Source organism: Euprymna scolopes, chromosome 7 (genome assembly GCF_053919585.1).
Source record: "Euprymna scolopes isolate OS-2025 chromosome 7, ASM5391958v1, whole genome shotgun sequence".
In the NCBI taxonomy this organism is placed as follows: Eukaryota; Metazoa; Mollusca; class Cephalopoda; order Sepiida; family Sepiolidae; genus Euprymna; species Euprymna scolopes.
In genome coordinates, this window is record NC_136488.1 from 142275886 (window position 1) to 142288111 (window position 12226).

The following is a 12226-nucleotide window of genomic DNA, read 5'->3' on the forward strand; positions in this document are numbered from 1 at the left end:
CATTCAAATAACAAAACTAAACTCTTTAACAATTAGGGATCTAACACGTAAAATTATAACTAACACCAACATTAACACCAAAGCCGGAATATATTCCATACCCTGCCTTGATTGTGGAAAAATATACGTAGGAGAAACTCAACGTAATTTAAATAAAAGAATATATGAACACAAAAGAGATGTAAAAAACAACAATACACTCAACGCCATATTTTGTCACATCATGGAAAACGACCACCATTTTGATTTTAACAAAGCAACTTTCCTTAAACACATACATAACAGATCCACACGACGTTTAATTGAGTCAGCTATAATCTCCCATTCCAGCAAAATAATTAAGCAAAGAAAAGGTTTTTTCCACCTTGCTCCCTTTCTGTCGAAAATAATTATCAAAGAAAACAACTTAGACACCGGTTAAACGCGAAAAAAAAAAAAAAAAAAAAATTCGTAATTTCACTTAATTTTATTTTTATTTTACTTATTTACTGTATTTTATCATTATCTATTTTTAGACTCCATTTTATCACCTCCTATTCTTATTTTTAGATACCATCTTTTAAGTTACTGCGCTATTTTATCCCAATTCAATTATTTCTAATTTAAAAAAAAAAAAAAAAAAAAAAAACGATTCTTTCGTAATCTCGTGTCATTTTATTTATTTAATCTATCACCACTATATTTCCAAACACAATTTTTAATCTCTACGATATTTTATCTTTTAGACGTAATCCACTACACTAGTTTACTCTAATTAGTTCTTCTCTCATAAAATGTATATACATGTATATATGACATCTAATTTACATAAGGAAAACACGCTGCTCTCCCCCATCATTATATATAGCCCCAATCCTCCGACTCTCTCGTCAATGACCATCCCTCTTGAGGAAGCCCGCATAAATCGGGCGAAACGTTGAGTATCCAGGTCCTTCCACCTCCATTTTATTTCATACATATATATATATACATATATATGTATACATATATATACATATATATATACACATATATATATATACATATATCTATATACATATATATACATATATATATACATATATATATATATGCATACATATATATGCATATATATATGCATACATATGTCAAAACATCGTTAAACTCACTACGCGCTCAGCAGCCGCCAATAGCGTAATGGTTAGGAGACTTGACTGTCGTACAGACGGCCGGGTTTCAATCCTGGCTTGAGGTAGTTGCCTCTCTTGCCGTACTGATGAGCTGTGAAACAACGAAACAGTACTGTATGTGGATGACTATATATATATATATATATATATATATATATATATATATATATATATATATACTCCACTAATGTTCTCTTTATAAGTAAATAGAGAAAATTGCAATTTCATCTAATGAGTATCGAACAAACTAAATTGGAGATGGCCAATGAGATTAACTCGCCAATCACCATTGGCCAACAGACGTTTGATATACGAACACGAGCGGTTATTTCTCTAAACAGTCATTAAATTATTCTTTATACTGTTCTGCGTTATTGGATGAGGTACAGGATGTCTCAGTATAATCGTGCCCAATTTGGAGGTCAATAACTACCAATACCAATCATGGCACAGATGAGTTGTTGTTATTCATACCAGTCAAGGATACGTCCTTGCCAATCAGTTCGACAGTGACTTCATATTATTTGGATTATTCAAACTACTGTTCTCATCTTGAGTGTTATCCTCGCAACGTTTCGGCTGATGTACCGTCCTACTTTCTTCAGACGTATCTTGTCGAACTCTGGAATCTGTACAAAAGTTTGAACAGAACCTTTTATTTAATCCACGGGGAGGGAAGGTAGCGTGCCATCGTCCCGTCATCGATATTAAAAATACAAGTGCGAAATACTAAAGACTTCTATCTGGTCATGGCTGTCGGAACGAGAATATGCTACCCCAGTGGATTAAATAAAGGTTTTCGTTTGAAATTCTATGCACATTCAATAGAAAGATTACAGAGTTCGACAAGATACACTTGAGAAAAGGTCGGAGGTTACATCGACCGAAACGTTGTAAAAATAACACTCAAGATGTGAACAATAGTTCGAAGAATTCAAATGATCCAAATAATTAATCCTCATCTCAATAATTCAAAAACAGTAACGTTGTTGCTGTTGAACTGGGGTGTTGTTCTGTTCAGTCCTAGGAGGTTCAGCTTTCAGGCTTTGCTTTCTCTCTTTGAGAAGAGTTTAGTTTATTGCTAGTCGCCCGGGGAGCTCTTGCCGGGCAATGTCGACAAGGCTCAGGCATTTTTGTAGGCCAAAGTGCGTTTATCATTGTGTGCTGGCTTTTTAAATGTACATGACCATGTGTCTGACCTTCTGGAGAACAGGTCGATAAAATCAAGGATTCGACATAATTAATGTCACATTTTTTTCTCCAGAATATTTGTTTAGTGACGAATCTTACTATTTTCTATTAGAACTCTCTTTTTTAAAGCTCGTAGGCGTCGGAAGAAGTCATTTAGAGACCATTGTACCCCTTAGCCTTTCAATTCACGATACAGACTTTTTCAAAACAACTGTTAATTCGACGTCTTGCATTGGGTGTAAAGTATTATAAAATGGTATAAGTAAATTTAGATGGATTTAAAAGCGTCTAACTTCTTAGTTGTATCGGAAATGTGTTAAAATGCGTATGCCATTTTCTAGGTTTTAACAATTTTATCTTTATTAAGGCCCTTCTATTGGCCTCACGTTCAATCTAACACCCTCCGCCCCCCCCCCCCCAAAAAAACTTTTGTAATGCAATATACAGGGTGTACGTAAAGTTACTATACAGTCTTACAAGTTACTATACAGACAAATAAACCTGTAAAAAAAATAAATATTAACTATTAATACAAATAACAATAAGACTGTATAGTAACTTTACGGACACCCTATATATATATATATATATATATATATATATATATATATATATATATATATATATATATATATATATATATATATATCCTGGCTTGATATAGTTGCTTGTCTAGCCGCACTGATGAGCTGTGAAACAGCGAAACAGTACTGTATGTGGATGACTATATATATATATATATATATATATATATATATATATATATTTATATACTTTCATGAATTTCAAAAATGGAACAGTGCAAGTGAAGTTGCAAGCTCGCACAAGTAGACAATTGTACTTATGGTGTAGTGACTAAGAGTAAAGCAACGTTGAGCCATGTCAGTACTGATATGTGTGACTATTTGAGAACTCCGGATGCTGTATGTGCTCTCTGCTTATATCGGCATTGTTTTTCTTGCCACTGGACTTAAGTAGTGCCGATTCAGGACAGGTGTGGCTGGAGATTGCGCAACCATTGCCTCACAATTACACGCGCAACCACCCTTATAGGGGGGGGGGGTCCATTGTCTTTCGAGGCTGAACGGGGATGCTTGTGTTGACTGAGAGAACACGCAGGAGATGTTTTTCACGATACACAAACGATGTCTACAGCATGCCGGATAAATCAAGAAAACGGTAATCAACAGGTTTAAATTACGATGCCATAGACGGCGCCGTTGGTGCAAACCTGACTGATACAGTTTGGAAACTAAACACACTTGTCAATGCCACACCATCATTTAACGTGAATAGAAAAGTGTACCCCGTGGATCGTCATCTGGAAACATGGCGTAATTGTACCGTTTAGGGCCTGAGAAATATCATTCTAAGAGAGAGCGAGAGAGAGAGAGAGAGAGAGAGAGAGAGAGGGGGGGGAGCGAGAGTGAGAGAGTTACGGTTTATAAAAAGCGTTATATTTGATGCTTATAAAGTTCGTGGGATGTGGCGATGGGCTCAATGGCTTCAACAAGACGAAACAATTCTCAGTATCACTATGGAGGATTTTGATGTTCGCTTTGACATTGGTCACCGAATTTGCCGACTTTTAACCTATCTTATTTATATCTTTGAAGGTTTTGGAAGATCATGTGTAAACGGAGCAATTCACAAAGAATCGCAAGAATTAAAAATAGCCATTATTCCGCAGATCCGTGGCATAACAATTACCGAGAGTGACAGGCTAATCGACAACTTCGTTCAACGGTTCTATATCTACTAGGTACGTGCAAAAATGGTGGAATAAAGATAGAGAGACATAGTTTTGAAAGTCGATTCATCATATTTTTTTTTGTAGCTTCCCGACTACTTTTTGATTGTATTTAAAAGATTTGAAAGACCGAAGTTTATTTAGAACAGAAAAAAAAAGTTTGTACAGGTGAAAAAAAAAAAGATTCAGCTAAATTTTGAAGTTAAATAAATTCATTTTAATAATCATTTGAAATATAAATATTAGTTTTCTGAGTCTATTTCAAAGATAACTAGTAAAGTAACGTCCTAAGATATTAAGTTAAATAAAAAAAAAACACCTTGTTTGTATAACAAAACTTAATTAGCCCCCAAAAGCGAAAGATACTAACATCATTCAACCGAAAGAAAACGAAGTATTCCTCACTTTTTGCACGTACCTAATATAGCATCGAGAAAACGTTTTATAAAACTTTATTTTTATAGCAAGATATACTGAATGATCAATTATTTTGATTATCATTTCAGATTTTAGGAAATTTGAAGTTTTCTCACATTTTGTCTTGCTCTTAAGCTGTTCTTAAGTTATGAGTGCGTAGATAAGTGACGATTATACTGAAACATCCTATACATCGACATTAAAGGTTCACACATCGGATTGCAGTTTCTTTTTTCATCCTTTTGGACCTTACGGAGTACAACTTCATTAATTGAGTGTCTAATTAATTATTTGATCTCTTACTTTGACTATTTCATTCTTTCTAATTCAAAAACGATTTTACACATATTTTCAAATTTATATTATCCAGCCATAAGATTGTTATTAATGTTCATTATCTGAATTTAAAATAATTGATGGATTAATAAATATTCTAATTTATTCATATTTTATTTTCATTAACAATTTTTCTCGTCTTATATATGTGTATGTGCGTGTGTGTGTGTGTGTGTGTTGTATATATGCCATTGCTGTGCAACAAAGATGAGCCAGTACTATTAGGGAATACTAGGCGCTGTATGTACCGCCTCAGGATGTCGAAATTTCTAGGGGCTCGTTTAATCCACTGGTAGAAATGCACCCTCAGTCTTCATTAAGACATACATCTAGGAAAAGGAAAGCTCTGATGTAAAAACTTGAATAGTCTACTGTCTGCTTTGTCTTGTGGCAGCCATTGCACCGACTAAGATTAGCAGTTGTACCAAAACGTGTGAGTGATTCTGCATAAAACCTTTACCACTATCACAAAAATCATCTCTGTAGATTTCCGAACAACTTAGTTGTTGTGGCGGATCTCATACGTCGGAATCGACGGAAGTATTACAAATAAACTATTAGTTATCATTCCACCCCCCCTCAAATATATAAGTGAGATGAGTCACAGATTTAAGATCAATTGAATTATCCTGTCAGATATTGCATTGAGGTAATACTTTAAGGATTATCCTAGCCAAAAAGGTAAAGCTCAATATTTAAAAAAATAGAGCAATGTATAAGTTTAATTGTTAACTTTAAATTCTGCAAATAAAAATATAGACACATATTTAAGTTAAGAATCTATTGTTTGAATTTATTGTCTGATAATGGATTGGCCAGGGTGTATGAAATTCCTTTTCCTACAACTCTTATTCATCATTCAAAAAGCATTTTAAATATATGTGCTAAAAAGCAAAATACTTGTTTATTCATAGCTAAACATTTTGCTAATTGCGTTTCATTTCCTCTGATGATATGAGCCGTTATTGAAAATCCATGGATTAAGGAAATAAACATAATTTCTCTATATATATTTTTGTTTCAAATTATTTTTTTATTGCGGACTATTATCTTCAACAACTAAGAAAAGATGAGGATAATAGTCAGCAATAAAAAAAAAAATAAGAGATTGTTTTTTTGGTTTCATTGTGTTACGTGTTTTCTTTGAAAAAAAAATCAAAATGAAAATAAAAACAAATCACATACTTCTGTAAAATGCTAATTTCTTTTTTCTTTTTTCTTTTTTCACTTGGCGCAGGTGTCATTTAATGAACATTGGAGAGAGCGAGAAACGGAGCAATGCCGCAAAGTGAGGCCAACGGTATCCAACAAACACCCGGTGTCGGAGACAGTAAAGGAGCCGAAGAGAATGAAGACGAAAAAGATGGAGTCAGACATGCCGGTGATGATATTAGTGAAGCTGGCCAAAAGGTGAACGCCGGAAAGACAGCGGTCACCATAATGCCTGACGGGACGGTGAACGGAAGAGGAATGGGCGGAGGTGGGGATGTGTCGTCGGCGAGATCACGTGGTTGTTACGTCACGAGGTTTCAGATGGGCGTCCTTTCGGTTGCTATTGTCCTTATTGTCGTGCTTATTGCTTTTTTGTCTGCCTACATTGGTCGGAACAGTCAGTGCAGTTGCGATGAGCCTATGTTAAAGGGTAAAGAGGGTTATATTCAAGGATACGAGCGGGGTAATGGAAGTAGGCACAGCGACACCAAAAGTCGACAACCAATATCGATATCGCCACCTTTATACCCTACAACCCTGACAGCCACGACTATATACCCAACGACCAGTAGCATCGGTCGTCACCCAGGCCTGCATGATAATAAAGATGACAGAGAGTACAAAGACAAACCTTGGTACAAGATGCGACTACCGAAGGATCTTATTCCATCACATTATTCTCTTGAACTGTTGGTCAACCTGCGTAAATTTGTGTTCTCTGGCAATGTTAATATTAGCATACGCTCGCACCAGCCGACCAAATATATCGTGCTCCATGCAAATAATCTCCATGTAAACATGAAGTCTATCAAAATCCACCGAGCCGGTGACACCGAATCGATAATCCCAGTTTGGAAACAGTATTACATTAAAAAGTTCGAATTTTGTGTGATCGAATTGAACAAGACCTTGTCCAACGGAACGGACTATGTTGTTAGTGTTGGACATTTCTTTGGGCAAATACTTCCGGACATGCGCGGCCTTTACAAAGGAACGTATACTACCAAGAGCGGTGAAAAACGGTAAGTTATCTCATATGATTATAATCTTTTTAATTTATATATAATCTCTCTCTTTCTCTCTCTTTCTCTCTCTCTCTCTCTCTCTGTCTATATATATATATATATATATATATATATATATACATATAGCTATATATATAGCCAATATATATATATATAGCCAATATATATATATATATATATATATATATATATATATATATATATATATAGCCAATGAAATTGCAACAATGGACAATTAGCAAATGATAGCTTTTTGTTTATTATTTTTTTTACAGTATCTTTTGATTATTAAATTATTCGATAAAAGTACAGATTGGTTAAAAAAAAAGGCCCTCTTCCCATATTAAGAATGGGTGTCTAAATAAGAAGATTATTATTATTATTTAAGCACGGTCCATAAAGTGCATAAGTATTTTTATTTTTATAAATATTAGCATACGTTGATTGTTTTTTTTGTTTTGTTTTGTTTTTTATATATATATAAGTATGTTTTCCCTTTATTTGTATCTATTTAACGTTTTAAAAATTGGTCATCGTTTCCGGCAAAAAGAAAAAAAAAACAGAACGAAGTTTATGTCCGACATCTTCTTCGTCATTGCGGGAAAAAAGTTAAGTTTTTGTTCGGCACTTTCCGACGGTTTATATAACTTGCCCGCAATATGTCGGTTATAGGGCGGTCCCTCTACGACATATGTACCAAAAATATTTTACACGTGCTTTTCTTGGGTGGTTTATTTTATTTTATTGCATTCTCAAAGCACCTCTGCACATTTTTCTGGATATGCAATCCTTTCATATTCTTCAGGGATGTTGCTAATCTTTTCACCATTAGCCAAAGAAATTCTACATTCGATGCAGATATGACCAGTCCAATGTTTTAGACGCCCACGAGATCTTTTAACCAGATTTTTTTTCAGTGACTGCATGGTATGCATTGATTTAAGGACCTCATCGGGGAACATCTAAACAGTGTGATATAAATGCGGGAGTGGCTCAGGGGTCTATCCTTGGACCTCTATTGTTCCTAATATTTATTAATGACCTCCCCGATAAAACTGCCTCTGAGATGGGTATATATGCTGATGACACTACACTCTATAACAGGCATGACAGGAAAACAAATGAATACATATCTAAAGAAATGGCAAAAACACTAGAGGATGACCTCCAATCAGCAGTGGAATGGGGACATAAATGGTGGTCACATTCAATGCTGCCAAGACTAAACTGGTTTCCTTCAATAATTACAAGAAACATTCTCTGCCACCAATAGCAATGGCCAGTGACTCCCTGTCTGAGAGTACATCTTTCAAACTGCTTGGCCTAACGTTCACAGGAAACATGATTTGGAACAATTATATTGAAAACATTGCCAGGGCCGCTGCGAAAAAGGTAGGCTCTTTCTACCATGCTATAAAACTACTGACACCTGAAAGTATCCCGTACCTCTATAAGGCCACCATTCGCCCATGTATGGAGTATTGTTATCACATTTGGGATGGTGCATCTGCTGCTAGTCTCTCGCTCCTAGACAAGGTTCAAAAGAGAGTCGCAAATCTGATAGGCCCTGAACTGGCATCTAAGCTTCAGCCTCTGTCCCATCGACGAAACGTTTCATCCCTCTACCTGTTCTACAAGTATTTTAATGGTGAATGCTCTGACGAACTGCAGACACTTGTGCCCCCACGACGTAGACACCCTCGACAAACCCGACAGGCAGCTAAATCCCACCCCCACACAATAGAGATCTCTAGATGTAAAAGATCTTTCTACTCCAGTAGTTTCTTCCTCAGAACCGCTAGACTCTGGAATTCCATTCCAGGTCCTTGCTTCCCTAACTGTACTGACATGCAGAAGTTCAAGTGCAACGTGAACCGACATCTTGCTGCCCAAATCCCAGCATAGTGCCCCAGCAGTTGCTGCCCCTGATAGTAGCCCCCTACACCAAAGTGGCAATGTGCCTTGTTTGGGGTGAAAATGTAAAAAAAAAAAAACATGACTAAACCAGTGCCATTCAAACTAATCTGGCCACATAAAATACATGCTTAAATGTATCTTAGTTATAAGATTAAGTTACGTTCGAAAAAATGCTAACTAGTAATGGAACGATTCCAACATTTTCTCCGATTCCGATACAATTACCAATTCTATACTAAATTCCCGATTCCGATACAATTACCAATTTCGATCCCGATTCTTTATAAATCTAAAAATATCGCATGATAGAGTTTTTATTTATTCCCAATTGGCGTAGTACACTTGTAGTTTAAGATCAATAAATATTTATTATTTTATCAGTACTACTAGCATTGGCAGGTTTTGCTTTAAGAAAATCAAATAAAAATGACAATTAAAAGAATCGTTTTTGACATCGGAAAATAGGCACACCTATTTCCGATTCCGATACCGATTCCGATTCTAAAAGTTCCGATTTTTTCGATTCCCGATTCTGATTCCGATTAATCGTTCCGACAATAGTGCTTGACGAGTATCAAGAGCTCAAAAAAACAAGTACGACAAATACTTAGTAAGTTCCAGCTCGAAATCTGAAAATTAATAAGCAACTTAAAAAGAATAAAAACGAAATATTTGTCCGCTATATATATATATATATATATATATATATATATATATATATATATATATATATATATATATATATATGAATGAGCGAATGAACCCTTTTTCGGAATCAACGGCCAACTAGCACTCTGTGTGTGTGTGTGTGTGTGTGTGTGTGTGTGTGTGTGTGTGTGTGTGTGTGTGTGTGTGTGCGTGCGTGTGTTGGAGAGGGCTCCCGTCGTAAGCCGTGGTGAAAACAACCTTTCTAGAAGAAGCAAATCTCTGATTTAAAAAACCATAAAGCGGGAAACTAGTACCCGCATTAAGCTGGTCTGCAGTTTAACCTGTCGCTGGCTATTTTGCTCGTGCTTGTTGCTGGATCTCAACATTTTGAACCGAGAGAGAGATAGATAGATAGATAGATAGAGAGAGAGAGAGAGAGAGAGAGAGAGAGAGAGAGAGAGAGATTTCGCATACATTTGCATATGCGCGTTCATGCTCTAGTACATTGGTATAATAATAGTAATAATAATTATAATAATAATAATAATAATAATAATAACAACAATAATTTTTTATTATTATTATTATTATTATTATTATTATTATTATTATTATTATTATTATTATTATTATTATTATTATTATTATTCACTCACTGGGAGATTTCACGCGGGCCAACATCAATGATTTCTCTTTGAGAACAACCTCTGGTGTTCCCTGGAGTCTGAATGACAACAAGCCTCCTCAGATTTCCAGTACTCTTCACCTCTTTCGATACCATTTACAAATTAATTTGCGTTATTGCAACAGCTGTTTACCACCGATTTCACATTGGTAGCGACCATTATTCTTTTCTGGAAATTTGGTGGCAATAAGACTCCCCAAATTACCAGTCTTCTTTGTACTCAACCAGTGGAGGTTCCGTTAGTGCTTTCTCTCTTTGGTCTTTCCATCCTCCACGACCCTTCTTGCATGATATCAGTTGATGCCGTCACATTTTAAGGGAGGGATAATTTACAATTATTTAATTTCCGTTTTCTTGGTTAATTGTAGTATTTCTTTGTGTTTCTCCTTTGTAACAGTTTCTACATGTCCAATTAGCGCTTTTATTCTCCGCATTCACGGGTTTTCCTTAATGTTTCAGCCATTTTCATTATTGTTATTCGTTGTATCTTCCCAGCCGTTCCTTTGAAAAAAAAAATGGGAGAAATTGGAATCAAAGTTTTTCGGAATTGTTCATAATGCTCTTACTATCATTAGTGTTATCTTGATCATCTCCATCTTCCATATTTCTTTCAGCTCTTTGGCTAGCTCTGTGTATTTGCTGTGCTTCTTAATAACCTTGATATTCAGTCTATTTTCTGCTGGAACACCGAAATGTACGATTAAGCGGGACTTTTCCTTCTTGTTAAATATTAAGACACCCGGTTTTCTTGCTTAGATAAGTTTATCTGTTGATACATCCATGGCCCATAGGATTTTATGATTTTCGGTTTCATTGCTGCCGGGTTGTGCTTGTGCCATTTGTCTGTGTGTTCAAGATTCAGTTGTCTGCATAATTCTCAGTGTACTGGGGGGCGGGTAGTTTACTGCATTCGCTTATTATTTGGTTAATCGTTTCGTTTCTTTGTCCACACAGTCTGCATTTGTTGTTTTCTTGTGTTTTGTAGGTTTGGGCTATGATGTGGTTGGTTCCTATCGCGTTATCTTGTGCAGCTGTTATTAGTGATTCTCTGTTTAGGTTTCCTTTTTATAACCATATCCAAGTGTTTTCGTTTGTCTCATCTTTTGTCATCCTCGCGAATCGTCAGTCTAGCTGTTTCTCTTCCCATTTTCAGACACCCTAGAGGAAGACCTCCGGTCTGTTATCGAATGGGGGCAAAAATGGATGGTAATATTCAATGCTGCCAAGACTAAGCTTCTTTCCTTTAATAATTACAAGAAACTTTCCCAACCACTAATAGCCATGACTAATGATGCATTACCTGAAAGTGGCCTGTTAAAACTCCTCGGATTAACGTTCACGGGGAACATGAGTTGGAACAGATACATTGAATGCATTGCCAAGGCTGTTGCAAAGAAGGTGGGCTCTCTCGGCCTTGCTAGAAAGCTATTCACGCCTGAGAGTATCCTTTACCTTTACAAGATCACCATTTGCCCATGTATGGAATATTTTTGCCCATGTATGGAATATTTTTGCCCATGTATGGAATATTTTTGCCCATGTATGGAGTATTTTTGCCCATGTATGGAATATTTTTGCCCATGTATGGAATATTTTTGCCCATGTATGGAGTATTTTTGCCCATGTATGGAATATTTTTGCCCATGTATGGAATATTTTTGCCCATGTATGGAATATTTTTGCCCATGTATGGAATATTTTTGTCACATTTTGGCTGGTGCATCTGCTACTAATCTCTTTCTCTTAGATAGGGTTCAAAAGAGAGTTGCCAACCTAATAGGTCTCGCACTATCAGCTAGGCTTCAATCGCTGTCCCATCGACGAAATGTTGCATCCCTCTGCTTTTTTTACAAGTACGTTAATGGTAGATGCTCCGATGAACTACAAGCCTTAT

The 12226-nt window shown here is 35.9% G+C and overlaps 1 protein-coding gene across 1 annotated transcript in view; it reads left to right on the plus strand.

The window, feature by feature from the left end:
- LOC145280010 (aminopeptidase N-like) overlaps positions 1 to 12226 on the plus strand; it is a 294860-nt gene that overhangs the window by 45894 nt on the left and 236740 nt on the right. The window contains exon 2 of the mRNA XM_080131640.1: positions 6083 to 7079. Within this exon, the coding sequence (XP_079987766.1) occupies positions 6124 to 7079 (956 nt within the window). The 5' untranslated portion in view covers positions 6083 to 6123. The remainder of the gene's footprint in view (positions 1 to 6082; positions 7080 to 12226) is intronic.